The sequence below is a fragment of the Chenopodium album genome, chromosome 26 (assembly GCF_948465745.1).
Source record: "Chenopodium album chromosome 26, dcCheAlbu1.1, whole genome shotgun sequence".
NCBI lineage: Eukaryota > Viridiplantae > Streptophyta > Magnoliopsida > Caryophyllales > Amaranthaceae > Chenopodium > Chenopodium album.
In genome coordinates this window covers 6,112,002-6,138,557 of record NC_137859.1, presented here as the reverse complement: position 1 = coordinate 6,138,557, position 26,556 = coordinate 6,112,002, and the positions used below count along the sequence as shown (strand labels likewise).

The 26,556-nt window shown below is 32.3% G+C and overlaps 4 protein-coding genes and 1 pseudogene across 5 annotated transcripts in view; 1 reads left to right on the top strand and 4 right to left on the bottom strand.

The window, feature by feature from the left end:
- Nucleotides 1-196: 196 nt before the first annotated feature.
- Nucleotides 197-26,556, bottom strand: part of LOC145617686 (O-fucosyltransferase 36-like) — a 39,480-nt gene continuing 13,120 nt past the window's right edge. The window contains exons 2-4 of one of the 2 annotated variants that reach the window (XM_081672423.1): nucleotides 2,461-3,727; nucleotides 946-1,195; nucleotides 197-508 (exon numbers count right to left, since the gene is read on the bottom strand). In XM_081672423.1, the coding sequence (XP_081528549.1) occupies nucleotides 332-508; nucleotides 946-1,195; nucleotides 2,461-3,593 (1,560 nt within the window). In that variant the 5' untranslated portion in view covers nucleotides 3,594-3,727 and the 3' untranslated portion in view covers nucleotides 197-331. Of the gene's footprint in view, nucleotides 509-945; nucleotides 1,196-2,460; nucleotides 4,000-26,556 lie in introns of those variants that run through there. The other variant, XM_081672422.1, reaches the window with a different exon arrangement.
- LOC145618522 (RING-H2 finger protein ATL60-like) lies at nucleotides 8,888-10,265 on the top strand. Its single transcript, XM_081673290.1, has one exon. The coding sequence runs from the start codon at nucleotides 9,057-9,059 to the stop codon at nucleotides 9,963-9,965; it is 909 nt and encodes a 302-aa protein (XP_081529416.1). The 5' UTR covers nucleotides 8,888-9,056; the 3' UTR covers nucleotides 9,966-10,265.
- Nucleotides 16,995-17,796, bottom strand: LOC145618116 (peamaclein-like). The gene is made up of 2 exons (XM_081672905.1): nucleotides 17,629-17,796; nucleotides 16,995-17,297 (listed from the first exon to the last, which is right to left on the bottom strand). Exons 1-2 carry the CDS (start codon nucleotides 17,756-17,758, stop codon nucleotides 17,113-17,115), a joined length of 315 nt encoding a protein of 104 aa, XP_081529031.1. The 5' UTR covers nucleotides 17,759-17,796; the 3' UTR covers nucleotides 16,995-17,112.
- LOC145616704 (peamaclein pseudogene) lies at nucleotides 19,886-20,633 on the bottom strand (annotated as a pseudogene).
- LOC145618418 (uncharacterized) lies at nucleotides 21,887-23,070 on the bottom strand. The gene is made up of 2 exons (XM_081673187.1): nucleotides 22,911-23,070; nucleotides 21,887-22,385 (listed from the first exon to the last, which is right to left on the bottom strand). The coding sequence occupies exons 1-2, from the start codon at nucleotides 23,044-23,046 to the stop codon at nucleotides 22,198-22,200; spliced, it is 324 nt and encodes a 107-aa protein (XP_081529313.1). The 5' UTR covers nucleotides 23,047-23,070; the 3' UTR covers nucleotides 21,887-22,197.

Genomic DNA, 26,556 nt, shown 5'->3' with positions numbered 1-26,556 from the left:
TTCTCTATATTCCTTTTTCCCACTGAAAAATTATTACTCAACCTGTATGAGTATATGGTGCAGTAAATAAACAAAGGAAGTAGAAGATATGTTGCTACAAATTATGAGCTTCGATTCTGAATATACAGGCTTATATGTAACATTTTGAAATAGAAAAAGGAAAAATATTAAATGTAAGAGAATGTGGAACAAATAGAATCAATGAATAAAGAGACGAGCAAATTACATTATTTTATCATACACCACTTACATTTCAATGGCTTGTCAAAAGACTCAAAACCAACATCACAATCCTATTATCTAGTAACTAATGGGCACCCTGCTTCCAGTTTCATTCATCCTCTGCTATGAAGTTTGGAGCTTCACCTTGGCAGATGTACTCATCACAAACCGACAACGTCCCCCAACCCTTTCTTAGCCGCAGTATATCTTCAGTGAATGTAGATCCCGATGATCCAATGAAAACACTAGACATTGCACATATCGTTTTATCCAGCATGGCTTCCACCTTCATAGTCCAAAAAATGCAAAAGTTGGTAGCAGAAATGGGTAAACTCACAGAATGCATTACCTATATATATATATATACACACCCAATTGAATGGGAAAAAGGATCAAAGCATGGGTGGTAGCAGAAACAAGTTGACAGCACTGAAAACTTGCAGAACCTTAGTTGAGCACACACATTTTAATTCCATTTTCTCCCCTTACTCAGAAGTCAGAACTTTGTTAATTTACCACAAAAATGGTAGCAGATGAAAATAGGCAATTAGACACAGCCAACATGTAAATCCCCAAAACTTGAAAATGCCTATAAGCCCTTAAACACTGGTTTAATTACAGGGGGAAAAAAAATACACTTAACTAATGATAAGGATATTAGCAGGTTAAAGATACCATATGGATTCCTTAATATAACAATCAGGTCAGAACAAATAAACTCACCTGGGAATCATCCGCAAGACCGTGTCTGTACAGCAAGGCATCCCATTTTTCCGCTGAATTACGAGCTGGCCGCTGAACAAGAGGTACAGGCTTACCATCAATCACAACCAGAGATTGAAGCAATCCTGTTTCACTATCTGCCGCATCTGTGGAAAGATATATGACTGGTGTATTGGCCCTTGCTACCACCCGTGCAACACAGCTTGCAGCTTGAGGAATAGAAAAAAAACAGCTTGGATTCTTAGCATTGCTGAAAACCCAAGTAAACATTAGGTTAGAGGCTGAGCGATGCCGAATACTGGCTGTACATTATCAGAAATTGGATAGAACCAGACATACTAGACCCAAAAGTTCACACATGTTGCAATAGTAGATCAGATGTAGTAAAGACAATATAATCAAGTATATTGCATGCAAAACCAAAGTACCAAAGGCTAATGGCCATCAATGAGTGAGTTCTATATAGAAAATCAAATATGAGTGCATTTAGACAAAGATCCCTTCAATCCCACAAGAGCTTTATTTCAGACCTGTTGGCCTTCAGCAATCATTTCTCAACACTTGCGGTGCTCTCTTAACCTGATGACATTTAAGATAATCGACTTGCCTTCAAGTGTTTAGAATTGAGTACATAACTTCAAAGGGAGAAAGAAAAAAAAAAAAAAACTTAAGTGGACAGTTATGGTGGTTGAAGCAGGAGGAATGGGTGCATTAATAGGGAGTGGTGGGAGCTATTATCTTAATTGAAGAAATAAATTTATCACTGCCTTGATCCTACCTCAAATACCACCAGTTCCACTCTCTTTTCTGCTCATAATTATCTCTTATTACACCCTTAATTCGTTACTATCTATCTATCCAAGCATGCCATCACAAGTTAAAATAAAACCCAACAAGCATCAGCCACGGCTTTTCAAGGGTGTTACTTTTAGTGTTTATTCATGTTTGCATGATAAAGAACAACATGAACAGTGGCACTTCACCACAAAACCTCTGTTACAACCAATTTTTTACTGTTATTGCTTACACGGACAAATTAAAAACAATTCATACATGTTCAAGCAGTTGTACTCTCTAAATCAAAGATATGCAGCACAATGTTATAAAAACAATCTCTGGTCATAAAGGTAAAACAAGTGAGCCTGTCATTCAGCCACTAAGGAAACAACCCAGAGCAGGAAAGTAAGAATCAAGCTAATAAAAGTATCCAAGTCGGGTATAGCCTGGATTCTGGAACCAGAAAAGGGTACAGGAATTAGTTTGCTACTTAAATTTCAAAGCTTCAAGTTCATAACAGTAAGCGTTTTACTTTTTTAAGGGGTGATTGGCAATGGAAGGAGGGGGTAACAGGTACACTAATCCATATCCAACAAGATTTAGAGATAACACAATACGTAACCACTTATCATCTAAGCATACTCTGATTAAAAATGAGGCATATAAATTTACGTATAAAACCTCTGCCTTCTACATATGATGAAAACAAAGTTAATAAGTAAAAGGTACAAAACATACCAAAACTTTAACCAGCCATGCCTCCGGAAATGAAGGGCAACAAAGTCCTTCCCTAAAAAGGTTTGGACAAAGCGCTGGGCAGTGATCATTATAAGTCGGCTGGGTTCAATCAAAGTTTTGCAATTATGGGCAATCGGACCTCCTGGCTGCATCACCCAGTCTTTTTCCACATCCGCAAAGAACACATCTCCAATTGCAATAACCCCTTCATCAGAAGAAAATTTGGCTTTGACGTCTTCAACTGTTCTTTTCTTTGGTTTCTTTACATCTTCCTCCCAAGGTGACTCGAGTTTGGGAACGGATAACCCCAGAGATTTCAACTTTTTCACATGCTCTTCATCAACATAACACTTTTGAGGCTGCGAGAAGTAGCAAATGAACCTATCAATACGTAATTCCTTCTTCTTTGCCTCCAAAAACTCTTCATACGTGACAACAGCCTTCTTACCAAGACACTTGTTTATATGCTCAATATCCAACACCCGATTAAACTCATAATCCACCTTATGACTCGGAACAACCAAAATTCGATCCAAAAGCGCTGCAAAAAACATATGCTTCTCCAGGCAAATCAAATGATTCGACATTTGCCCCGACAAACAAATAGCAAACAAGTACTTATCCGACCTCGGATTCCACTCAATGGTTTTCCTCTCAGACAACTTCTGATCCACCTTGCCACAAATATTAACACCTCTCTCTACCATATCATCATTTTCGACACGATATTCGGAAACATTCCCATTTTTGTGAGTTGACAACAACACCTTTTGAATTTCCTTATTCAACATAATCCCATCAAAAATTTTAGATTTCAAGTCCTCAAAAACAGACTTCTCAACAGGCATCTCACTCAAATTCAAATACCCAGAAGCATTATTATGATTACTAGAACTATAATTCAATCCAAACCCTAATGAAGTTCCCAATGTACTATTCAACAAAGAAATTAAACCTAATTGCTGCTCTTTCAAAAGATACAAAGCCCTTAATTCCGATTCCCTCATTCGATCAGAAGGAGATTTAATCAAATTAACATCCCAAACACTTGAATTATGTAAACCTAACGAAAAAAATAGAAACACAACCAAAAAAAGAATGAAAATCACCAGAAGATACCTCTTCTTGTTCATCTTAAAACGCCGTCGTATCGACGACACGAAACCAGCATCTTCAACGTGAAAAGGGGAAAATGAGTGTGAATTTGAGGTGGGTTTGACGGCGTCGTTTTGAGGGATCAAGTTCCGGCGATCCTCTTCCTCATCACCTGAAGAATCACCTTCTCTCTCAAGCTCTTTCATCATTGATTTTTAACAAATTCCCAACAAAAATTCAACGAAATTTCACAAATTTAAACATACCCAGTTGCAGAATTAGCTCAAGGAATCAAAAATTGTTTCTGGGTGTTTTAATTTTTGATTGAATACAATGTAAATTGGAAAATACAGGAGATTAGAAGGCGGGTTTTGAACTATTGATTAAGATTGAATTTAAGGTGGGAAGTAATATTTAGAGTGAAAGATCTGCTCGACAGATAGAGAAGAGAGAGAGAGTGTGGTGGTTAAGCTTGATTTGGTTTGGTTGGACTGAAGAATTAAGAAAGAAGCATAATCGATTAATCATGTGGAAATTCGTCGGTGGTGGAACAAAAGGAAGAAGGTGACAGTTAATCTACACTTCTTAACGATAGCTTGCAGCCTGGGCGCCTGGCCCATTCAACAAAATATTCACAAACTTCTGTATCATTGTATTATTGTACGGCTTCTAAGGGTGTGTTTGGCATCATTGCTGTTTTTGGTTTTTTTTTTGTTTTTTACCTCTAAAATAAAACAAAACAGTGTTTGGTAAAATAGTTTAAAAAAACAACTTTACATCTATTTTGTAAAAACTACAACAGTAAACCTAAAACACCTCAAAGCAGTTTTTGGGGTTTTGTTTTTTGTTTTTTTTTAAAAAATAAACCCTATCAAAGCTACGCTTGTTTCATCAATGGTTTCTCCTTCAAATTCGATATTTCATCTTTCTTCCTCAAACCTTAATCATTGTCAAGATTGAAGGAGCAAGCAATTACAGGTATGGAGCATCTCCTCTTTGATCTCTTTTCTTTTAAATTCATTTAATCGCCACGTTTCTCCTCGTTTTTCTTTCTACTTTGTTAATTTGTAAAGTTATTGATGTTTTTGTTGTTATTAAATTTGGCTGTATTTAATTTCTTTCATCAAAATTGGTTATCTTTGTTCTTTATTTTTCTGAATTTTAATCGTTTTTAGTCTATTTGTGTATAATTTATTTTGGGGTTTATAATTGGGGCTTTTTTCTAAAATAATATGAGTGTATGTTGATTTATTGTTAGTATAAATTGAATAATTATATCATGTTGCAAATTGAATTACTTGAATTTGTGGGCAGAATATGAGATCAGGTCAAATGTTGTTGTAGAGCAAATGTAATTCTAAAATGTATTATCTTCGATGTAGAGGTTTCTTCCTTAAAATCGTGTCTCTAGCCATCTATTACTCCCAGAGTGAGACTATAAATAGTACAACCTACTATAAATACTATAGAAAAGTTTGATATAATTAAAGTACGTCACTCCTTGAAAAGTTGGTCTTTATTTATGGGTGAATACCCCAATCCCTATGACTCCAAGCATGTTTAGCCAAATTACAAAAACTGAATAGTATGATCCATTGTTTTTTCTTCCTCACCAAAATGGTCACAATTTTAAAAAACAATCTTTCTCCGATGCTAACTAAACTGATTTACTTTCATTAGAGACTTTTCACAGAAAGGACTTCCATTTAGGAAGAGTTTAATTCTCCAAAGAAGATTATAATCATTAAAGATATTTGAGATTTTATTCGTACCCGTCTAAGGCGGGGAGTTCCTCCTATATTCAAAGGGATCTATATTTAAACAATCCTTATCTCGTCCTCAACTCGACTATTAGGTAGGAGAAACACATATGCATGCAGACTTAATCAAAAGGTTACTCGATGGATGGCCTGCTCAATACCCAAAAAAAAAAAAAAAAAAAAAGAAAAAAAAAACTTTAGACTGATGAGGAGGGGCTTTGATAACCATAACGGTGTTTACATCCCGAAAACTAAAAGATTGTTTATAAGATTGATTAAAGCTATAAATGATTTGGTAGTATGAGAGTTATTGTGAACTCAAAACTCAGAAATGAAAACAGTTTTTAAAAACAAAGAATTAAAAACTGAAACCAGTTTTCAGTTTTGAAAAAACAAAAAACTGAAAACTGCAAATAATGCCAAACGAACCCTAAGCTTTTGGTTATGTTAGGGAGTTTTGTAGAAATGATCTGATTTAGTCTGATCTGATTATATATTCGGATTATTATATATTTGTATTAAAAGTAATTGTGAAATTCATATTAGAAAAGTTAAAAAAAAAAATAATACAAATCTAGCTAACCACAATTTTTGAAGTTTAGTGAGATTAAGAAATCACGGCATATCACTTGACGAGCTAATCAATCTTTAATGTTTAAATTTTGATCAAATGTTCGATTTAAGTATTCTAACTTTGGGTATTGATTGTTACATGAATGGATAGACGATACATGGTTTAGATTTTGTGAAATGATATCGGTTATTTGAGATTGAATTAGATTTCAATTGTATTCTAACTTTAAAATTGATTTGGATTTCGATGTGAAACTTGTTGTGTTGAAACTTAAGAAAGTAAAAGAAAAACAACCTATCACCAACAAAAAAAAAAAAAAAAAAAAATGTCAATAGATTTAGATACATGACCTCAAATCGACAACTTATGATCACGAAGAAATTGGCATTATGTTTACTTTGTCATTATATTTAATTTTACTAAGATTAACCCATTTAATGTCAAAAAGTTCTTACTAAAAAGGGTTAAATATGACAATCTTAATGGGATGAAGAGTCTAGTATTACTTTTATAACTATGTCGTTTTATATTAGGTTTCTCAGCTCTCCCTGCGGCTGCTAACACTATAGTAATACGAATGTACAATAGTTGTTTTTCGAAATAGTGTACGTGACTATTATTTTCTGATAGATGGTGCTACTACTTCGTAGTTTAACACTAGGTGAAGAAGAGAGCCGGGAAAAACAGCCACATCATAATCAAGAAAAGAAGACACGTATAGTATATGGCTATATGCATGTCTTACATCTATACCTTATTTCCTCATCCCTATTTACTCCACATTAGTTTAAGTTGAACTCTCAACAACTCTCAAAAAATATACTAGTTTTTGAAAGCTTGGAACAAATTAAGAAAAATGAAGGTTGTGTCACCAATGATGTTGGCTCTTATGTTAAGGGAGAAAAGACCAACTAACAATACTATGATTAGCTATGATATTGTGAAAAATAGGACTCAACAACAACAACAACAACAACATAGATTGATGGTGGGAAGAGCTAGCAATCGGTCCGGGGTCCATGGCACTCATCTGCCTGCTACAGATGACATTAATAATGTATGTTATTACCTCCTTAATCTATTACTCCGTACTTTCTTCTATCCTGATTTAATTTCTATATATAAAAAGCGGGATAGAGGATTATTTGGCAACGAAAGTTGTATGATCCAATTCATATATACTTTGTATTATCAGTCCTTTATTATTGTAAGTAGTGACATATAAGAAAAACTAGTCATGAGTTAAATTTATATGTACAGTATTTGAATAAGAATATACAGATTGATAGAGTAGTATATGTAACTATTAATCCCTAATGTTCGTTGTAGGTGGAAGTGGAGAAGGAGATCAACAAAGGTAAAAAGGATAAAGAGAAGAAGCGGAAAGAAGTTGAGGAAACTGTTGACTCACACCTTAGCCGTTCTGGTCAAGATCAACACCCCAAGTCTTCCCCTACCAAATAGTTCAACTTCTTTTTTCTTTTTCTTTTTTTTTTTAAATAAAAATTTCATTTAATTTTTTTTTTTTTAAAAAAAAATATCTTTTTCCATTCTAGAATATGTAGGTTTCTTTGACTTATCTATGTTTGGCATGCATGCATAAGAAGATGACATGCTTAACAAGAAATTGTAAATTTGTGTCAAGTTTCTCCAAACTCCATAAGAAATAAAATGCTCTTTTCATCATTTTGGTTCATAAAGGTGTGAACTGATCTGTGAAGGCTAACAGCCTAACACAATGTGCATTATATAAACCAAGTAGCTAGTCCATATGTGAGTGCTTTAATTTATACTTTTACCAAATTGGTACTAATGGTTACATGGTTGGTTCTCCAATAATTAAGAATGTGCATCAATATTATCAATGAAAATACATCGAGCTCATCAGCAAACAATATTTTAAATATCTATCTTATGATATTAGTGTGGGGGATTCCCCATTTCCCCGAGGACTAGAGGTGACAAATAGGTTAATTGGATCCATTCAATTAGATTATATCTTGATAAGAAAAGTTGCAAGTTGCTTAAGAATTATTCGGAGAAAAGTTGTATTAATTTTGAGTACAGGTTATGTTGGGTCAGTTTTTAATTATCCAATATTGGTGGTGTAGCTTAGGTTGGGACAATTTCTAATCATCGAATTTTGGTCACAGTTTAAGTTTATCTTGTCAAAGTTACAACACACAATGTTGTTGTAACTCAAGCTACTATTGCAAGTGCGGGCGCAATCAAATACAACTAACTATACAAGTAATAATTTCATATTAAATTAGTACGCTTACATAATAGGCCCTCATTGTTAGCAACTAAGGAGTAATTAATTCAAGTAATTAGGTTAATCTAGGATATTTATAAACACTAAAAAGTATGAAAGATAATCTAGAAACGTACTAAAAAATACAAAACACAACTAATCAAATTGGCGGCCTATGTATCCAATGATCAATGATGGCTAAAGAAGCTCCGTATAATACTATAGTACTTGTTTAACTCATTCTCAACTTGTTTATTGAAATTTGATTATTCTAGTTGACTTTTCAATTTATTGCACCTTCTAATTTTGTTCCACTAAATTTACCATTCTATATTCATCAAAATGACAATTAATTTCTCCTCTATGTTTCTAGTCAAAATACAAGACTAATTCAATCTTTAATTTCAAAGTTGGCCTATTTGGCCATATATAGTTTCCACTTTGTCCACCCAAATTCAGTTAATTTGACCCTTTCACATAAACGTATTTATACATCATACATGATATAAGTTCCCAATTTCCAAACTAAGCCTGATTAAATTACTTCTCACTTTCCTTTTTCTTGGAATAATTTTGCAAATTATTGCTGGGAACCTTCTCTGTTTTTTCATTTTTATTTTCCTGCTCTCCAAACTTTTGTCAAATTTCAACACATATAAAACCCCCTTATTATTACTTTATTTTGTACTTAATTTGAGTTCAAGCAATTTTTTATATGGGTTTTGCTGGAATTCTCACAATTTTTTCAATCTGGGTTGTGCTTTGGATTTTATAAAATTCAACAATTCCTTTCTGGGTTTTGTTCTTCTCTCAAAAATCTCATCTGGGTCAATCTTATTTTACGTAAATTTTGCGTATTTTACTAGGATTGATTGATTATAAATTTGTTATTTCAAGCTAAAAAGTGTTAAAAATGGGGGATATGGATGGAATGTCACCTTCTTCAATGGATGATGCAACTGTACATGTAGCTTCAATATCAACACAAATTATGATTGCAACTGTAATAGTCCTCTTCTTTGTAGTAGCCTTATGTTTCTTCCTTCATATGTATGTCAAATGTTTTTGGGCACGTAATAACACTGAGGACCCTAATATTGTGTCATGGCGCCGCCAATTAGCCGGTCAGCGCCGTGCTGCAGCCGTCGCTCCGCATCGCCGAGGATTAGACCCTGCCGCGCTACGATCTTTGCCTGTTCTGGTGTACAACCCCAAGGATTTTAAGGATGGATTAGAATGTGCTGTTTGTTTAAGTGAAGTGTCAGAAGGGGAGAAGGCTAGGCTTTTGCCAAAGTGTAATCATGGGTTTCATGTTGAGTGTATTGATATGTGGTTTCATTCTCATTCAACATGTCCACTTTGTAGGAATCCTGTGATCTCTAGTACTAGTAATTCGTCGTATGATGATGCTAGTAATGATCTTGAGGTGCAAGATGATAATGGTTCGTATTCGTCAGATTCAAATTCAGATTCTGATGATGGGTCTTATGGTACTCCAAGGGCAGCAGATGCACCTAATTTTCCTACAAATGTTCTGTTTTGGGGTGATGAAACTCGAGTTAGCGCCTTTGGGCAAGGTGCAAATGCTGCTGCCTCTTCGTCAGCATCTTCTTCTGGTGTTAGTGCTAGGCCAAGATTAGATGAGATGGTGATTGATATACCAAGTCGCGAGTTTTGTGAGGATTGCTTGTCGTCGCCACCACGAGTGGAGGAGGCGAAAACTCCGGTGATGACGAGGTTGAGATCGTTGAGGAGGTTGTTAAGTATGGGACAGGGGAATAAGGTGGCTCCCTCTAATTGTGAAGTTGATCAGCAAGCTTAAACCAAAAATATTCAAGTTTGTTGATTGCAATTTGATCATGTATAGATTTTCATTACCAATTTTAACAAATTTAATTACTTAGTATATAAGATGGGTGATTGGTGGTTTTCTTAAATAAAAGATGAAAAACCCCGCACCCTCATAGCCTCATAGGGTTCTTAATTAGTTTCTTACAATGATTTATTCTTTTGTTGAATGTAGTACAACTTTAGTTTACAAGCTAGATGTTATAATGTTTGTAGAAATACATTGTGTACTTCATGCAAGAGTCATAATTCGGTCTCTTGAGAATTACGATTATCTTCTTCTCATATTCAATATTGTAACTATATAGTTCGTGCATTTCTTATGAAGCCGCACATATACATTCTTAATTTTAAAACAATGTATCAATGCGAATTAATTTATTGGACTGTTTTTTACCATGTTCAAGCTATATGGCTATATATATAGGAAGAATCTTTTTTTGTATTAAAATAAAAAAATCAAATAAAAAAATCAAATTCAAATTAATACGTAGTACATAGATTCTATTCCATCAACTTGGAAAGTTTAATTTTGGTATTGCTAGGGATGAATTGGAGCAAACTCAAGGATGATTTTAGGCATGTGCAAGATAATCAAGCGCACAAAGTTCCTTACCTCATATTATATTTTATCTTAGTTTAGCATGATATTGATAAGATCGAAATTTTCTAACTCAAAATAATTATTATGAGTCTTAATAGTACAAGCCTAAAGTATCCTCCCATATTTTTGGACCTACTCTTATCGAACAAGAAAGGAGAAAGAACACTTTATCTTAAACTAAAATTAGTTGCTTTTGCTTGTGGGAGTATAGTTCTTTCATCAGCACATACATAATACATGCATTAATAATATTTATCCAATTTGAATTAGAGAAGTCATGTCACTTTTGTTGTGCTAATTATAAAGTTTATAATGATGTATTAATTAAGTACTTAATTGCTTTACATAAGAAAATAATTATAATTAAGGGGACGTCATTGTTCTTTTGTTGCAAGTCTCGTAACATCTCTCGTAATTAGGAATTGGTTTGACTAATGAATGAAAATTTGGGGATAATGATCCACATCAACTGTGAAAATGATTGCAAGAAGTACTTTTAAATGGTGATTTTATTTTGTAAAGTTCATGCTAAAAGCCAAGAAATAAAAATTAAAAAAATAAAAAATAAAAAGTAAAATTTAAACATAAAACTTGATTATTAATATAAAGAAAATAAAAATTAGTTTATTTTATAGAGGGCAAATTTGCTACAAACTCTGTTTCATGTTCTGAAAAAGTTCATTTTTACCTCTTAGAAATCGTTGTAGTTGGATAATAAGTACTCGTATCATTTAGGAATGGCTCTTGCCAATCTTGTGACTTTAGTCTCACTTAATTTAGCTGGTCAACACTTTTGTAAAGAGTTTAGACTTTCTTTTTTCAAATTTTGTATCCAATAATTTGGTCCAACTTGACTATCAACGTCAAGAATGTGTATTTTACTTGAATTTATAACTTGACTATCAATGTCAAAAGGCTGCTCTATAGCAAAATATCTGTGTAATTGAATTACCATCTCACTCTCAATAAAATACAATTGTGAAAAAATAAAATAAAGTAAAATTTGCTCTTTCGAATACTACGTGTAACCTTATTTGGTTGACTCATGTCCGCATATATAGTTAAACCGGGCTTATTACTATTTTAATCTTAACTCTGCGTTTTGCCTTTAATAAACATCTCTTCTTTTAGTTATCCTTCACCTCATAATAATTCCTTCAACCTCTTCTAAATGGGCATACGCCTATGTTGCCTTCTACTCAAATACTACAATACGAGTAATCTAACATAGCTTAGAGATCGATTCATGTCTACTTATCTAAAAGATACTAGGAAAAGATATTTCGTACATATTATTTGACATTTAATTACTTTAATTAATTGTATGTTCAAACCGTCTCATTTTATTAGAAATATAATTACGTCAATTAATTGTATGTTCAAAACGTCTCATATTATTAGACATATAATTACTTCAATTAATTGTACGTTCAAAACGTCTCATATTATTAGACATTTAATTTCTACAATTAATTGTATGTTCAACATCTCATATTCTCATGTTGACTATGTATTTAGAATTAGAGGAATGTCTGAGAGCAAGTCTTAGCCAATATACAACTAATTTTTATTGACAAGCACAGTATTCATATCGATTGTAACTTTTTTTTATTGTCTTACAAGAAAAATAAAAACCATGTGCCAATGTGCCATAGCATTATTGCATTAGTAGTACTAGTAAGTAGTTATAGAAGTACTCCTTTTAAACCACACAAAATAAATGCTTTGGTCCTTAGTCAAACTAGTAACAAAACTCACAATCATTATTGGAAGAAAGCTTGAAGCTTGTTTAATTTGCAATTATGTAAAAAAAAAAAAAAGTAAATTAAATTGGTATAGGGAGTGTAGATTAGCATATAGTATAGTGATTAAACAACAAACTAATGACAAGGCCTCTAACAAGCATAGATTATGAAGGGCATATAAAAGTATAAGAAAGTGAGGTCATCTAGTTAATCTCCGTTTCGTTTATTACGGAGATAAACTCGTATTTTCTCTAAACAATTTGAAAAAGCCTACAATAATAATTTTTTTTTAAAAAAATTGACTGTCATTGCAAAATAATCATTCTAAAGTTCTCAACCATTTATTCGAAATAAAAATCAAAGCCTTACATCAATAATACTCCGTAACTGATCCGGAATATCAAAATTGACAAGATGGTCCATTGACTATTGATTTTCCTAGGACAAATCTATCCTAACCAACCAAGCAAGCCATACACTTGCTACATACCAAAAGTTAGTTAAGGAACAGAGTAAACAGGACCATAAGTTTTGGGATCATTTTCAGGCTCATTAAGCCTCTCTAGGTTAACATATGGTATGTCATCCTCCCTCGTCCTCTGATGAAACATGTTGGTGAGCGGCCCCGAGAACGCAAGCCGGGGCCAGTACCCGGCACCAACCGCGGTTGCAGCTCCTCCAACGCCGCCATGAATGGGGCCCGATACATTGCCATGGTTCTTAGGAGTCTCCTTAGCCTGCTTCTTAGCCTTCTTGGATGATGATGATTTCCAAAATGAAAGGAAGGCAGTTTTCCATGACTTCTTGCCACCCTTTTTCAATCCACTTGAACTCGCTTGTTTCTTGCCACTCTTTTCTTCTTTTGCTTGCTTCTTGTTCTTCTCTTTAGCATATTTCTTAGCCTCTTCCAAAATCTGCTCAGATTAACACAAAACAAAATTAAATCTTTTGCAAATAAAATCAACAAGTCCGACACCTAGGACTTGAAAATCCTAGCCTCGCCCTTGTGTACGTACGTATGTATATATTGCTTATACGATGAAATATAAACAAAGGAGTCACTTTTGTCACAATTTTATGCATTTCAATATAAAATATAAAACACGAATTAAATAATAAACAACTTTCACAATTGATGTCATGATTTTTATTCATCATGCAAAGAATGTATCATGTGCTAATGCACGGGATCAATCAAACATAGGAGAATTGAATTGTTAATCTTCCTGACCTCTTTGAAATCATCTTTAGCATTATATTCACTGCTGTGCCTGGCATTGATCGCGCGGTTGGTAGACTCGAAACCAGGGAAAACAGAGGAATCCTTCATTGTCTCTGCCTAAAAAAAAGGTTAAGAAGCAAGATTAGTTTGATTTCAAGAAGTTTACCAAGAAAATGAGATGTGTATAGAGTAAAAGGACTAACCTTTGATGAACCTCTTTGTTTTTCTTGAGGTGTAACTCAATGTACTTAACTTAGAGTTAAAAAAAGTCAATAAATAGAGTTGAGAAATTATAAAAACAGAAGCAAATCTATATTTCCATGTAAAGAGATAGAAAGATGATTTTCTACCAAGTTTTATTTTGTTTGTTCAAATTGGTAGATTTTTTTTAATTTTTTATTTTAATTTTTTGATAACAGCTATGTACCACTTAATTATAAGGACTGTTAAAGGTTATTTGGGAAGGTGAAGAGTGTAGCAATTGGCAAATTAACCCCACATTTTAAGGAATCCAACATATTAGGCAAATTATTGTGGCCAGACAACTCAGTCTTTGTTGAGTAGAGAGAAAGGTATAATTTAGGAAACTTAAGATATTAACGATACGACAGATATTTGTACCATTAATAGAGATACGATCGTATCACTATATTATGGAAAGATATAAACATTCCTCAAAATAAAAAAAAATGAAAAGATATAAACGTGTTCACACGGCATTTATTAGTGAACAAGCCCAATGTTGTATATTAGGCCCAAAGTTTGGAGCTCTCGGTTTTCATAATTGAGGCACAACATTTTTTATTTTATATTTTTTGATATTTAAAGAGCCATAAGGGCAAATGATGAGAATAGATCCCAAGATCTCTGAAACCGGGAATAAAACTCTAATTACTTGAGATATCCCTCATTCTCGAGACACAAAATAAATATATTCATTGCATATTTACCGCAACTTAGAAAAATTTTCTTTTATATTCAAGATATACTATCAAATCAGATAAGGTCAATTGTACATGGATCACAAAAATAGAAAGGGTTTATCATGACAATGAGAGAATTTGTTAACCTAATGTCTCATCCCTTTTCAACCACTAGTCCCCTCCTTTATCATTCGGCCACATGAAATTCCTTTGACATTGAGACATATAATTTGCGGATAATTGAAAATGGCACTTCTTTAATCTCAACCATAAAATCACATTGATATAAATTGTAGTCGTTTTGAATTTTTGATGTAATAGGAATTTTCATTTTCAATACACGAGGATTGATAGGTCGTTAGCAATTATCATAAAATTGGAATGTACGATTGTTTGATAAACTTAAGCTATTGTTAACGTTAAAAATGTTTGCATGTTATTATTCTAAGATTTCATGGTGTTTCATAACTCAAGTAAGAAAATTGAATCATTACATAATATTGGTCTATAATTTGGAAAACACCATATAGCTAACATATTAATTAGTCGTAGTCCATTAAAATTGCCCTTAGTCCATTATAATTCTGTCAATGATTGTACTAATTTGTTCTAAGTTAACTAAGTACCATTAGCAAATACTTCCTCCGTTTTTTTTTTACTTGCAACACTTCCCTAAAAAGAAAATGTCACAATACTTGCAACACACTATAAAAGGAAAGTTACTTTAGGAAAAAACTATACTATTTCACTTATTTAAAGCACATAGCCCACTAAATTACACTCCTAACAACCACTCATCCCATTTTAAAGTGTACTATATCATGTGAACCCCATATTTCTTAAATACCGTGAAAAAGTGTGTGTTGCATCTAAAAGAAAACGGAGGAAGTAGCAATTACTACGTAAACGAAAACTATTTTATACTCCTAAGATCGAAATTGGTACTCGTACTACTTCTACACTTCTGCTTTGTTTGTATGTCATATTATATGGAGTACATTTTACTTTGTTTCTAAATTAGGGAGAATCCAAGACAAAATTTTCGACCAAATTAAAAGGTCTATGTCATGTCTAGACCTGGTTATTGGGCGGGTCGGGTCAGGGTCGGTGCGGGTCAGTTGCGGGTCAGGGTCAAAGAGGGTCACATTTTATAGGGTCAATATAGGGTCGGGCCAATGCGGGTCGCGGGTCAATAATGGGCGGGCCTACAAAATATCAATTAAAATAAATATTGGACAAAGCCATTATTAAATACATATGAATATAAATTAATCTATATAATTATTTTTACATCATGTATTTTCTTTATCAACTAAATTGGAAAAACATGTTGGCCCTATATGGACCCTACCCAATAAGGGCCCTGTCCATTAATAGCCCTGTCCATTAAAAGCCCTATAAACTTGGCCCCGACCCTATTATCATTGGGCTACCCTGTCCAATAACCACCTCTAGTCATGTCACATTAAAAACCTGTATTTGAAAATGATAGTGCTCAATTTTGTAGCAAATTGGTATAATATCATCAAATTGGAGTCCGTTTCCATGGTAAATTCCGATCCAAATTTTCGGATATTGTGATGTTTTTCTATTATAAAACATTCGTAAACTTATTTGACTAGAACTCTAGATTTGTTATATAGATATCAAAGGGACATTTGAGGGGTGAGATAATGAAATCTCTTAATTTAAATTTCATGAAGTTTGCTTCCTAAACCTCAGAAACATTAAAAAAAAAAAATTTAAAAATTTAAAAATTTAAACAAATTTTTTTTAAAAAAAAATGGGTGATGCCATTATTCACTATCTCAACCTTAGCTTCAACTAAAACTCTATAATTATAATATTGTGTTTACAATAAAAGGGACCCCATTTAAACAATTTCAATATCTAACATTGTTGTTGCTAACTATGCTAAGTATTGAACAATTGATCTTTCTTATAAAAAAACTAGATTAACTAGCATTTTAATATGACATCATCGATTAATGATTTAAAAAAAGTAATAAATTATTACAAGTGTTACTTTTTGGGCCAATATGAATTGGGCCGGTACAAGGCCCAATATTACACTAGGGAGATTGTAATCTGAAAAAAACTATGAAGATAGATTTTTTGGAAACTAGATTAACCATCATTCTAAATATGACATCAAATGTAGTGGTGCTCTTTTGCCAAAAGTATATTTGTCACTTGAGTTAATAGCCACATCTTAATAGTTTATAATGTTCAAAAAATGTTTACACATGTATATTAGTGTTACCAAAGTGAAGTTATAGAACAATAGAGCCATTTAGTTAAATCAAAAAGAGTGGTTTGAATTGAATGGACACAATTATCATACAATCATACGTAAAAATCTCGAATTTCAATAGGGATAGTACTTATAAATCGTATTTTTAATTATTGTGAAAAATAAAATTTTAATTTCTAACATAATGTAGAACCAACTATTCAGATGATACATAGAAGTATTACATATCATTTTCATTTATAGCAACAATAACGATTAAATACTCAACTTGAAAAAAGTTGGAACACAAGATGGAAAATATATTAGATAATACAGAGAAAATTGCTTATAACAGGTGGCAAAATTATTAAATTAAAGGAAAATGACATAAAAATTAAGGGCATTTGGGCCTGCCATTTGGGGCCTTCCAGTCCCTATAACAAGGGCATTCATCCAAATGACCAGAAGTCCCAGAAGGAACACAGCTGCACTTCCCACAACACATCAAGCAATATTTCATACACCTTGAGTTTATCCCCTTTAGTGCGCACCTTACTCCACATTTGTTGTTGCAAAATCCTACATGCACAATTTTATAATAGAGACATGTTGAATACGGCAAATGGTAAAATTTTATATGAGACGGACTTACAATAACTTACTATCTATGTGGTGGTGATTTTTTTATACAAATATAATTGTTAGTTTGTCACAAAACTACTTTGTTCCACAAATTCATTTTACTTACTAGTATTAAACATTTCTGTTCACACTTTACGTTAAATTGTTGTAAATAATTTGAAACGGAGATACTATTTAATATTGACACATTGATGTACTAGAGCGCAAAAATATAAATAAAATAATAAAAATGTAAAACTAAAAGTTTTGAATTAGATGGAGAAGTTACCTGGAGCAGTGGCTAAGGAAGTAGGTGTTTCAGCAGATGGCTGAGGTGAGAGATCAGCATTAGTGATATCAAGCAAGGTAGAGCATAGGATTAGGGTAATTACAAGAATAGCTGCATTTGAGAGCTTCATCTTTATATATTTTGAGAGGATGGATAGAAACTAAGCTTAACTTAGATGAAGTTTAAGATACTTGAATTTTTAGCTATAATAGAAGTTATAGTAAGTTTGAAGGTCCATGCCATAGTGCACATACATATATATATACTCCTTATTGATGAGGCAAATTGAAGTCTTTTTCTATTTTTCTTTCTTTATTATATATGGAAGCCAACTTGGATTCCTGCTCTACAATTATGTGTCAATCAATTACCACCTAATAAAATATAAAGCCAACCAAAGTATCTAAAATTGTGTGCCTGTCAATATTGCAACTAATTTAGGATGAGGAACTAGAAATGGAGGAAAGTTAGGCATTTACAAATGCATAATAAGGGGTATACATGTAATTATACATATGTATAAACAAATGCATATTCTGGTATCATTGGATAATCAAATTTTACCACTGAATATACAGTGATACTATATATGCACATAATGGTATTATATATGCATTCAGTTGTACAGAATTTATGCATAAATAGTACCATTAATGATTCAATGGTACCATATAAACTTTCAGTGGAACAATCAACATGTGGTCCCCCATCACGTGATACAATCCGACCAAAAAATAGGTGGGGTCCACCTACATACCTCTCCCTTCCTATCTCTCTCCTCTTTTCTCTCTCTATCATGTGTTTTAAAAATATTTTAATCAACGTTATGCATTTACAAATGCCTAACTTTCTTCCCTTTAAAATTCCTCAGTTTAAGATGGAGAAAGTGTTTTAAAAATAATCAAATTAGATCAAATAATATAGTGTATTTTTATTTACAACGATTAGCCACCAAAATTTATATTAAATCGTTACAAATAATATAAAATGAATGTAGTAATTGAGTTTCCTATTAAATGGTTTTTCTTAAGAAAAAATTTAAAAATGGGACAATTTTTGTTTTTTTGGACACAAAAATAGGACCAAAACGCGTGAAGTTGTTCAACTTTATGAAGTATGAATAATTTCAACTTTTCAAGGATGAAAAGTTGGTAACCATAATAAATAGTCGGTGGTCTTTAGTCCAAATTAGTCAATAACTCAATACTCTATAGTGTACTCATGCATAGATGCAAGATAGAGGTGTACTATATAATTAAGCTATGCTTGTATGATTTGTCATTTTGTTATTGTAATTAGCAATTTTATCATACATCTTTTATGGGTGCATGTGCTTTCAACGTAAGTAAACAACTTGTCATCTTACCATTTGAGAGCTGGCTAGATAGAGAAATTTAATGAAACTTCCAAGAGCTTCACAAATATTTCAAGAGTTTAGATAGTTATCAACGTCCAGTTTTAAAATAATTGCAACACTTCAATATTTATAAGCACTACTCGACTCGACTAATAGTATGTATTTATCTGTTGTCCTACAGTGAAACCAATACTAGCTACACGCCTACTCGGAGTTACAACTCTGGGACGAGACGTGTAGCAGTAGATCAGATGAAGATCTTATGCCTTGAAGGTTTGAAGCACATCACATGGTTTAAGTAGCAACATTAAGCACTTAGGAACATTTTGGGCTTATACATGGTACGCCTTGTAGGCCCAATGCGCATGTTCAAGTGTGCATTTTATTTCTTGGCTATCCATCTAGCCAAATATACAGGTTAGATCGGAGCTCCCCTCTCGATTTCATGAGATCTTGGGATCGATTCTCATCACCCGCTCTTATGACTCTCTAAATACAAAAAAATCTAGCCAAATATACAAGATCGGATTAGGAGTTAATTACTCGAAAAAAATTTCTCGTTGAACAAAAATTTTTGTTCATAACATACTGATCAATTACTTAGATGTATCAGATTAACTTTTATGATCTTTTTAAAAAAATATTATTAAACCAATACTTTCAAGTGTTATTTAGACTAAGTTGTACCTTGGCAAATGACAAGTGTAAAAATCAAGATATTATTACAATGTAAGCTTCAATTTAAACAATGACAATTTAATTGTTTCCACAAATATACTTTCATTAAATATTTATTCATTCGTACATTTGTTTATGCAAAATCTATATCAAAAGTATAAAATCAACAATTAAACATTCAAATAAAAATTACACACACAAGATTAAAGAAACATAAGCAGTGAGCCAAATTGTAAATTTAAGGGCATTTATCGGTGCCCTTCTTGTTCTTCCAGTCTCTATAACAAGGGCACTCAGCTTTATCGGCTAATGGACCTGAAGGTACACACTTGCACTTTGAGCAACACATTACACACAATTTCTTACACAAGTTCCTTGGATTCCTAAAGCATCTCCACGCACATTTGCTAGGACATAATTCCGGAGCTGTATAATTCCCTGGATCAACACATGAACAAAGACGTAAATTTTTTATTCATAAATTGATATTACTCGAACCAAATATTGTTACATATTCTTAGGTGCACTTGAGAACGCTCAGACGTGCCTAAAGCTAAGGGCCCAGGTAATTTTTTTTCCTTGATACCCTAGACAAATAAGCAATATTTACATGTAATATGTCTTCCGTCTTACATAGAATAATTATTCATTCTCGAATTTTAGACAATGTTTTTTTAAATACAGGGGGACATACATGATGGGTTTTATTTATTACTCCATATTATTTAAGATGACGCGTGCGTGTGACAAAACACGACTTAAATGTTACGTACGATCATTTCACCCTAGGTTTATAATTAGCTACCCAAATCAAATGATATGATTAAAAAATGTACTGTATATTAATCAAAGAGATTGACAATATAATTAAATTACCTGCAGGGGATGATGTAGCATCAACAATGTCAAAGGCCAAAGAAGTTAGGACGAGGGAAATGAGAAGTAAAGAGGGAATTGAAAACTTATTCATTTTTCCTGGATTCAATTATTTTGTGGGATTAAAAATGTTAATTTGTTATTTTATACTTTAATTTTCTTTGGCGTGATTTGAATAAAGGGTTTATATAAAAACAGATAAGCTTAACATTTTCTTTACTTGTTACGGCTGTCATAAGCGGTGAGCCTTAGAATTATGCATGTATGCCAATCGTGTACATTTTGGATTTTTACTAAAGATAGATGTGTACTAATTTTGATGTTATCCAAATCGAGAAGGAAGTGAGGAACTATAAATCCGTAGCTAAAGATCTTCTTTTTTAAAAATAAATAAATAAATAAATAAAAATTGACGAGATGGGTTGAGAACTTGAGATTTGGTTTAAAACACATTTTAAAATTATTTATAACATTCGTTGTATAGTTGTCTTAATAAAATGATCAATGGTTACATCAAAATTTATAATTGCTTTACTTAATAATAAAAATAGTTAAAATACTTTTTGAGTCAAAATCAAATCTTAGTATGTGTAAATAACTAAAATACTTTTCTTTAATCTTATTCATTTGCCTATTTTTATCATCGTATCAAGATTAGCTTTAAATCTTTAATGTTATCTCAGTAAAGTTAAAAGAAATGTCAAAATTGACTAAAAATTACTACTTCCGTCCCCTTTTGATAGTCCCTTATGGGCATTTTTCACGGGAATTAATAAACACAAATAAGAATAGTTAAAGTACATTGAAAAAATAAATTGACATTGAGTATGCAAAAAAGAAGAGAGAGAAAGTAATAAAAGTGCATGGGTAAACAACATTTGTATGAGAAATTTAAATTTGCACAAGTATTGTTGCAAATTGGAGGAAATTTTGGTAAAAAATTAATATTAATGGTTGTTGGAAAAAACATATGGGGTGAACATTTTGGGACTAAAATTTGCCCATAAGGGACTATAAAAGAGGACGGAGGGAGTATTTTTTAATTTTTAATGTTCAAATTATTACGATGTGCTATAAAACGGGTGTACATACACAAATCGATGTGTTTATTTAACTCGTACATACAGTGATACAGATCGATCATATATCTCGTGGGTTTCTCATGTCCAATTTTTTGGGAGCATTTCATGTCAAGTTAAATCTCGTAGTTGACCGTTCTTTGATTACTTGATATTACAAAGTTATTGTCACACTACTAAAACATGTAAAGCAATAAGATGAACATACAATATGATAACAATCAAAACTTCTAGGTTACACAAAATTTATCCAACCAAATACTCAAAATTTAACATGAATAAGGCATATAAAGCCATAACCGAACTTTATTAACATCAAATTACATCCACACTCTCATAGCTATAAAATGAACATACAATATGATAATCATCAAACCAATAAATCAAAATAACAGATACAAGACGATGAGACCATATGATAACATTGGCCTAAATCTATAATAATTTATGGGCAGATGACAATCCCTGTATATATAATTATCATTATTTCTTACTAATAACCATTACAAAGGATTATAATGATGGATTAATTAAGAAATTAAGCATAGACACATAAGATTTGTAGGTCTAAATTGAAATTTAAGGGCACTTAGATTCGCCTTCGTTGTTCTTGAGGTCTCTGTAGCAAGGGCACTGGCTTTTGTCGGCGAAAGGACCATTGGGAACACATTGGCATTTTTTACAACAATGCATGCATAATTTCTTGCATAAGTTCCTTGGATTCCTTGAGCATCTGTATGCACATTTGTCTACACAGAATCCTGGCACTGTAAAAGGCAAATACGTTTATCCTAAGTTAGTTAATGTGACAACTAAATTTGAACAGACAAAGAACAATTTTTCTAAAAGTAACCATTAAGCGGCATAGGCTTATGAAGTGTACTTATATTGAAGTTTAGAGTCAACTAGTCAAAGTGGACTACTCTTTGAAATTGTTTTCTTGACCTATCATGACTAGTTTGTACTTAAGTATACTCTAAGATTAGTTTACACTAATGATTAATTGCAATTTAAAAAATAAAGAATTTTAGTCAAAGTGGTGATTACGTTGACTAAACATATACAAGTAAAGATGAAGTTAAATGGTTTCAGATCTTTGGCCATTTTTGTAGTAGTGTTACCACCATATAGGTCTTAAACTATTAATTCCAAACCTTATCCAGTTATCCCGCCTAGACTCGAAATGAGCAGACTTTTCAAGTCAGCCGATCCATGATCAACTCTATTTAAAACGACATTAAAGTAAACACGACTTAAAACTCAAAACAAGGTAAAGTTAGTATTAGAAGTACCTCCAGGAGGGGCTTGAGTTGGAGAAGTAGTAGGAGAAGATATAGGAGAAGCTGAAACAGCATCAGCAATCTCAATGAAAACACAAGTTATAACAAGAGAAATTATAACCAAAGTTGGAATTGAAAACTTCTTCATTTTTTTTTTCTTTGTTAAATTTTCTTTAGCAAACTAGTATATAATAGTATGAATTTTTGGTTTGGATGTAAGTGTAGTGTGTAACAAAAAAGGGGTATATATAGATAAAATTTAACTATAAAGTTTATGACATAAATAATTTAAGTTGATGGGCAGGATAAATAATAAAAGTAACAGCTGGAACCAATTGTAAACACGGAGTGCAAAAAATGAGGGAATTAAATTGCAAAAATTAAAAAAAAAATTGGTCGGTTGTTTAGTAATCAGTATCCACGTGAGGAAGGTAGTAAGATATGTAACCTCCCACTCACACTGTCTTGCTATACTATTAACAAAGGTACTACTACTATTTATGCACTTACTCTTTAAATTTTACGCGTTTTTGCTTCATTATTAAGGAGCCATATAAATAATTATGTAGGTATGGGTAGGCCAATGTATGTTAATGACAATAATTGTCGATTTTTATGACTAGACTCGACTTGACTCGATACTAGGTTTGGTTAGCTTGTCTGTTAATTCTTTCGGTGAAGTTGTAGATGAACTAATACATTTGTATATAAGGAGTAGCTTGTAAGCTAATTATGGCAAAAGTTAAACATTGCAAAATCAACTGAAGTTTTGAACTTGAATAGCGAGCCATTTTTTACTATACGTTTCTGTTTACGAGTAGCTCAATCTTGTACTTTAGTATAATTCCAACAAGCTAAATACAGAGCATCCATTATTAGTAATGGGTGTACTTTGTTAATAAAAATGTAGCAGGGTAACCCTTTTTCTAGTCAGAATTAATTGCATGATTTGTCATCCTCAATAATGTGTAATATATACGATAATATGAGGAAAGACAATACGAGTATTGATTATCTTAGCAAATATAAATATACAAGCACTCCGTATAGTCGTACACATAGTTACTTTATTTAGCTATCCAATCGGCTATTCGATAAACCTCTATATAATGTAAGACTAATAGAAAATTTTAAAAACCGGTCATGAAGATTATGACTGTACTTCACTAGCAATATAACCTAGTGAGTTTTACAGAGCATCTAATGAAAAAAAAAAAAACCGTTGACAGAGTTGACCACTACAAAATTAGAGCAACAACCGCATACATAATTACGAGTACTTATTACTTCGTACGTGCATTCCCCTTGAACATAAAATAACATTTATGTACCTAAACTAATTAAATTATTTGTAGTAGAATAGTTTAATGTAGATTAGTGATTTAGTGGAGTATAATATTATTAATGGATCAAAAAGATAGGACTTGGGAAGTGAACAACGCAGCCAAGACGATTAGATACCAGTTTATTGTATTGTTGTATAGCATGTTTATTCTATTAAAATAATTATAAACGAAACTAACTTGTACCAATATCTCTATTTTATATTCGGATACGCATAGAGATGGATGTACTAGAGTACTCTTGGTCGATTTAATAGTTTTGTCTCATTTGTATATTCCTACACCAAAAGAGCCTTTAGAAGTAGCTAGAACAGGCCTTTAAGTATATTTACTATATGTATTTTTTTAATCATTAAATAACTACAAGCATATAATATGATTAGTCTAGTGTCATTAATTAATTATTACATATTTGGGTTAATGTATATGGATTTAGTAAGGTCATAAACCTAAAAACTTCCTTGGGATACAAGGATTTATTTAATTCTTTTTCCACAATTTGTAGGAGTTGTCCTACTTAAGTATTTCGGATAAACACGGTTAAATTAAATACTCCCTTTGTTTTTTAACACTAGCACTTTTTATGCATGCCGGATTGTAGGTACATATATTTTGTTATTAAGGAGTGACATCTTTACTTGTGTGCTGTATTCAATACGAGGGGAATTCTACTAATTTACAAGTCTGATAAATTCGAATTTATTATCATGTAGAAAACCCTCTGTCTTGGTATACATATACAATGTATACAGACAATAATACAGTCGTTCAGAGGTAGATATGTACAAATATATTTTTGTGGGGAATGGGGAGAAGTGCCACAAAAATTGGGGGCATCAATAAGGGAACTTCAGAGGGCTTCTACCAGTGTGCTAGTCACCATGGAGGAAGGTTCCTACCGCATTTATTAAACTACAGTAGAATAATTTTGTAGTCATACACAAAAAGAGGGATAAACTTTTTTGGTCCATTTAATAATTTTGTCTCATTTGTATATTCCTACGACATATACTCCCTCCGTTTTTAAATACTTGCTCCATTTCTCCATGCGCGATATTTTAGGAGAAATTGGAGAGAAAAATAAAATATGAAGGTAGTGGGGTAGTTGAGTAAATAAAAGATTGTATAAAACAAAAGTACTGGAAGAATAGTAGAATAGAGAGTATTATGTTGGGTCTACTAAGTGTGATAAATAAATTAAATATTGTAAAAGCTTTTCAAAAAAGGAAATGGAACAAGTATTTAAAAACAGCCGGAAAAGAAAAGTGGAGCAAGTATTTAAAAACAGCCGGAAAAGAAAAGTGGAGCAAGTATTTAAAAACGGAGGGAGTAAGAGGCTAGGAGCTATGCGCTAAGGGTTAATCCACCAAAAGAGGCTTTAGAACTCTAGAACAAACCTTTAACTAGATTATTACATGCATTTTTTGATAATTAAATAACTAAAGTATATAATACGATTAGAAGAGTGTCATTATTACATATTTAGGTTAATGTATTTGGATTTAGTGAGGTCAAAAACCTAAATACTAACTTAGGATACAAAGATTTATTCAATTCTTTTTCCACAACTTGTAGGAGTGAACCTATGTAAGTACTAAATATTTAAGAAGTCAATACTCCCTCCATATTTAAACAAGTGAAATATTTTTCTTGTACACTTACGTCAATGCAAAACTTTAACCGATAACATATTTAATTATCGATAACTAAAAATATAACAATTGAATAATAATAAACTATTCATTGTGCCGATTCCAACAAGAACCCATAAAGCTATATTTATTATTATTACGTATAAATCACACATTAATTAAAATGAATAAGATGGACAGTGCAAAAAGTTAAAATGTCACTATTTTAAATATAGAGGGAATACTTGGTATCTATTACACGTTCCACAATATTATTCCTATTTGAAATCTTTTGACTTTTAAAAATAAAAAAGATTCTCAATCTATAAGAACAAATATATTCATATGAGGTCTAGTTTGATTATCTTGGTGAGTACATAATTAATATCCAACTTTTACGATTTTTGTTCGTATGAGATTAAATATGGAGAAAATACAAGTTTCTCAACATGAGAAACTTGTATGTTTCTCAAAAGGGCACGAGCGTCATTTTGCGTGGAAAAGAATGGGGTATTTTTGTCCATCAAGATTTCTAGATGGAAACGTTGAATTGCAATGTTTTTTGATGGCGTTAACTCAATGGTATTAACTCTGTTGAAGTCTGAAGCTACCCAAATTCCTCCAAGTTCGAGCTTTACCTAATCAATGGTACTAACAAGCAAACGATAAAACACCTACCTTTTG

Coding starts and splice junctions, on each gene's coding strand:
- LOC145618418 (XM_081673187.1), bottom strand. CDS start 23,046: ATGAAGAAGTTTTCAATTCCAACTTTGGTTATAATTTCTCTTGTTATA. Junction 22,386..22,910: donor AACTCAAGCCCCTCCTGGAG/GTACTTCTAATA, acceptor TGCCTTTTACAG/TGCCAGGATTCTGTGTAGAC.
- LOC145618116 (XM_081672905.1), bottom strand. CDS start 17,758: ATGAAGCTCTCAAATGCAGCTATTCTTGTAATTACCCTAATCCTATGC. Junction 17,298..17,628: donor TTCCTTAGCCACTGCTCCAG/GTAACTTCTCCA, acceptor TTGTGCATGTAG/GATTTTGCAACAACAAATGT.
- LOC145618522 (XM_081673290.1), top strand. CDS start 9,057: ATGGGGGATATGGATGGAATGTCACCTTCTTCAATGGATGATGCAACT.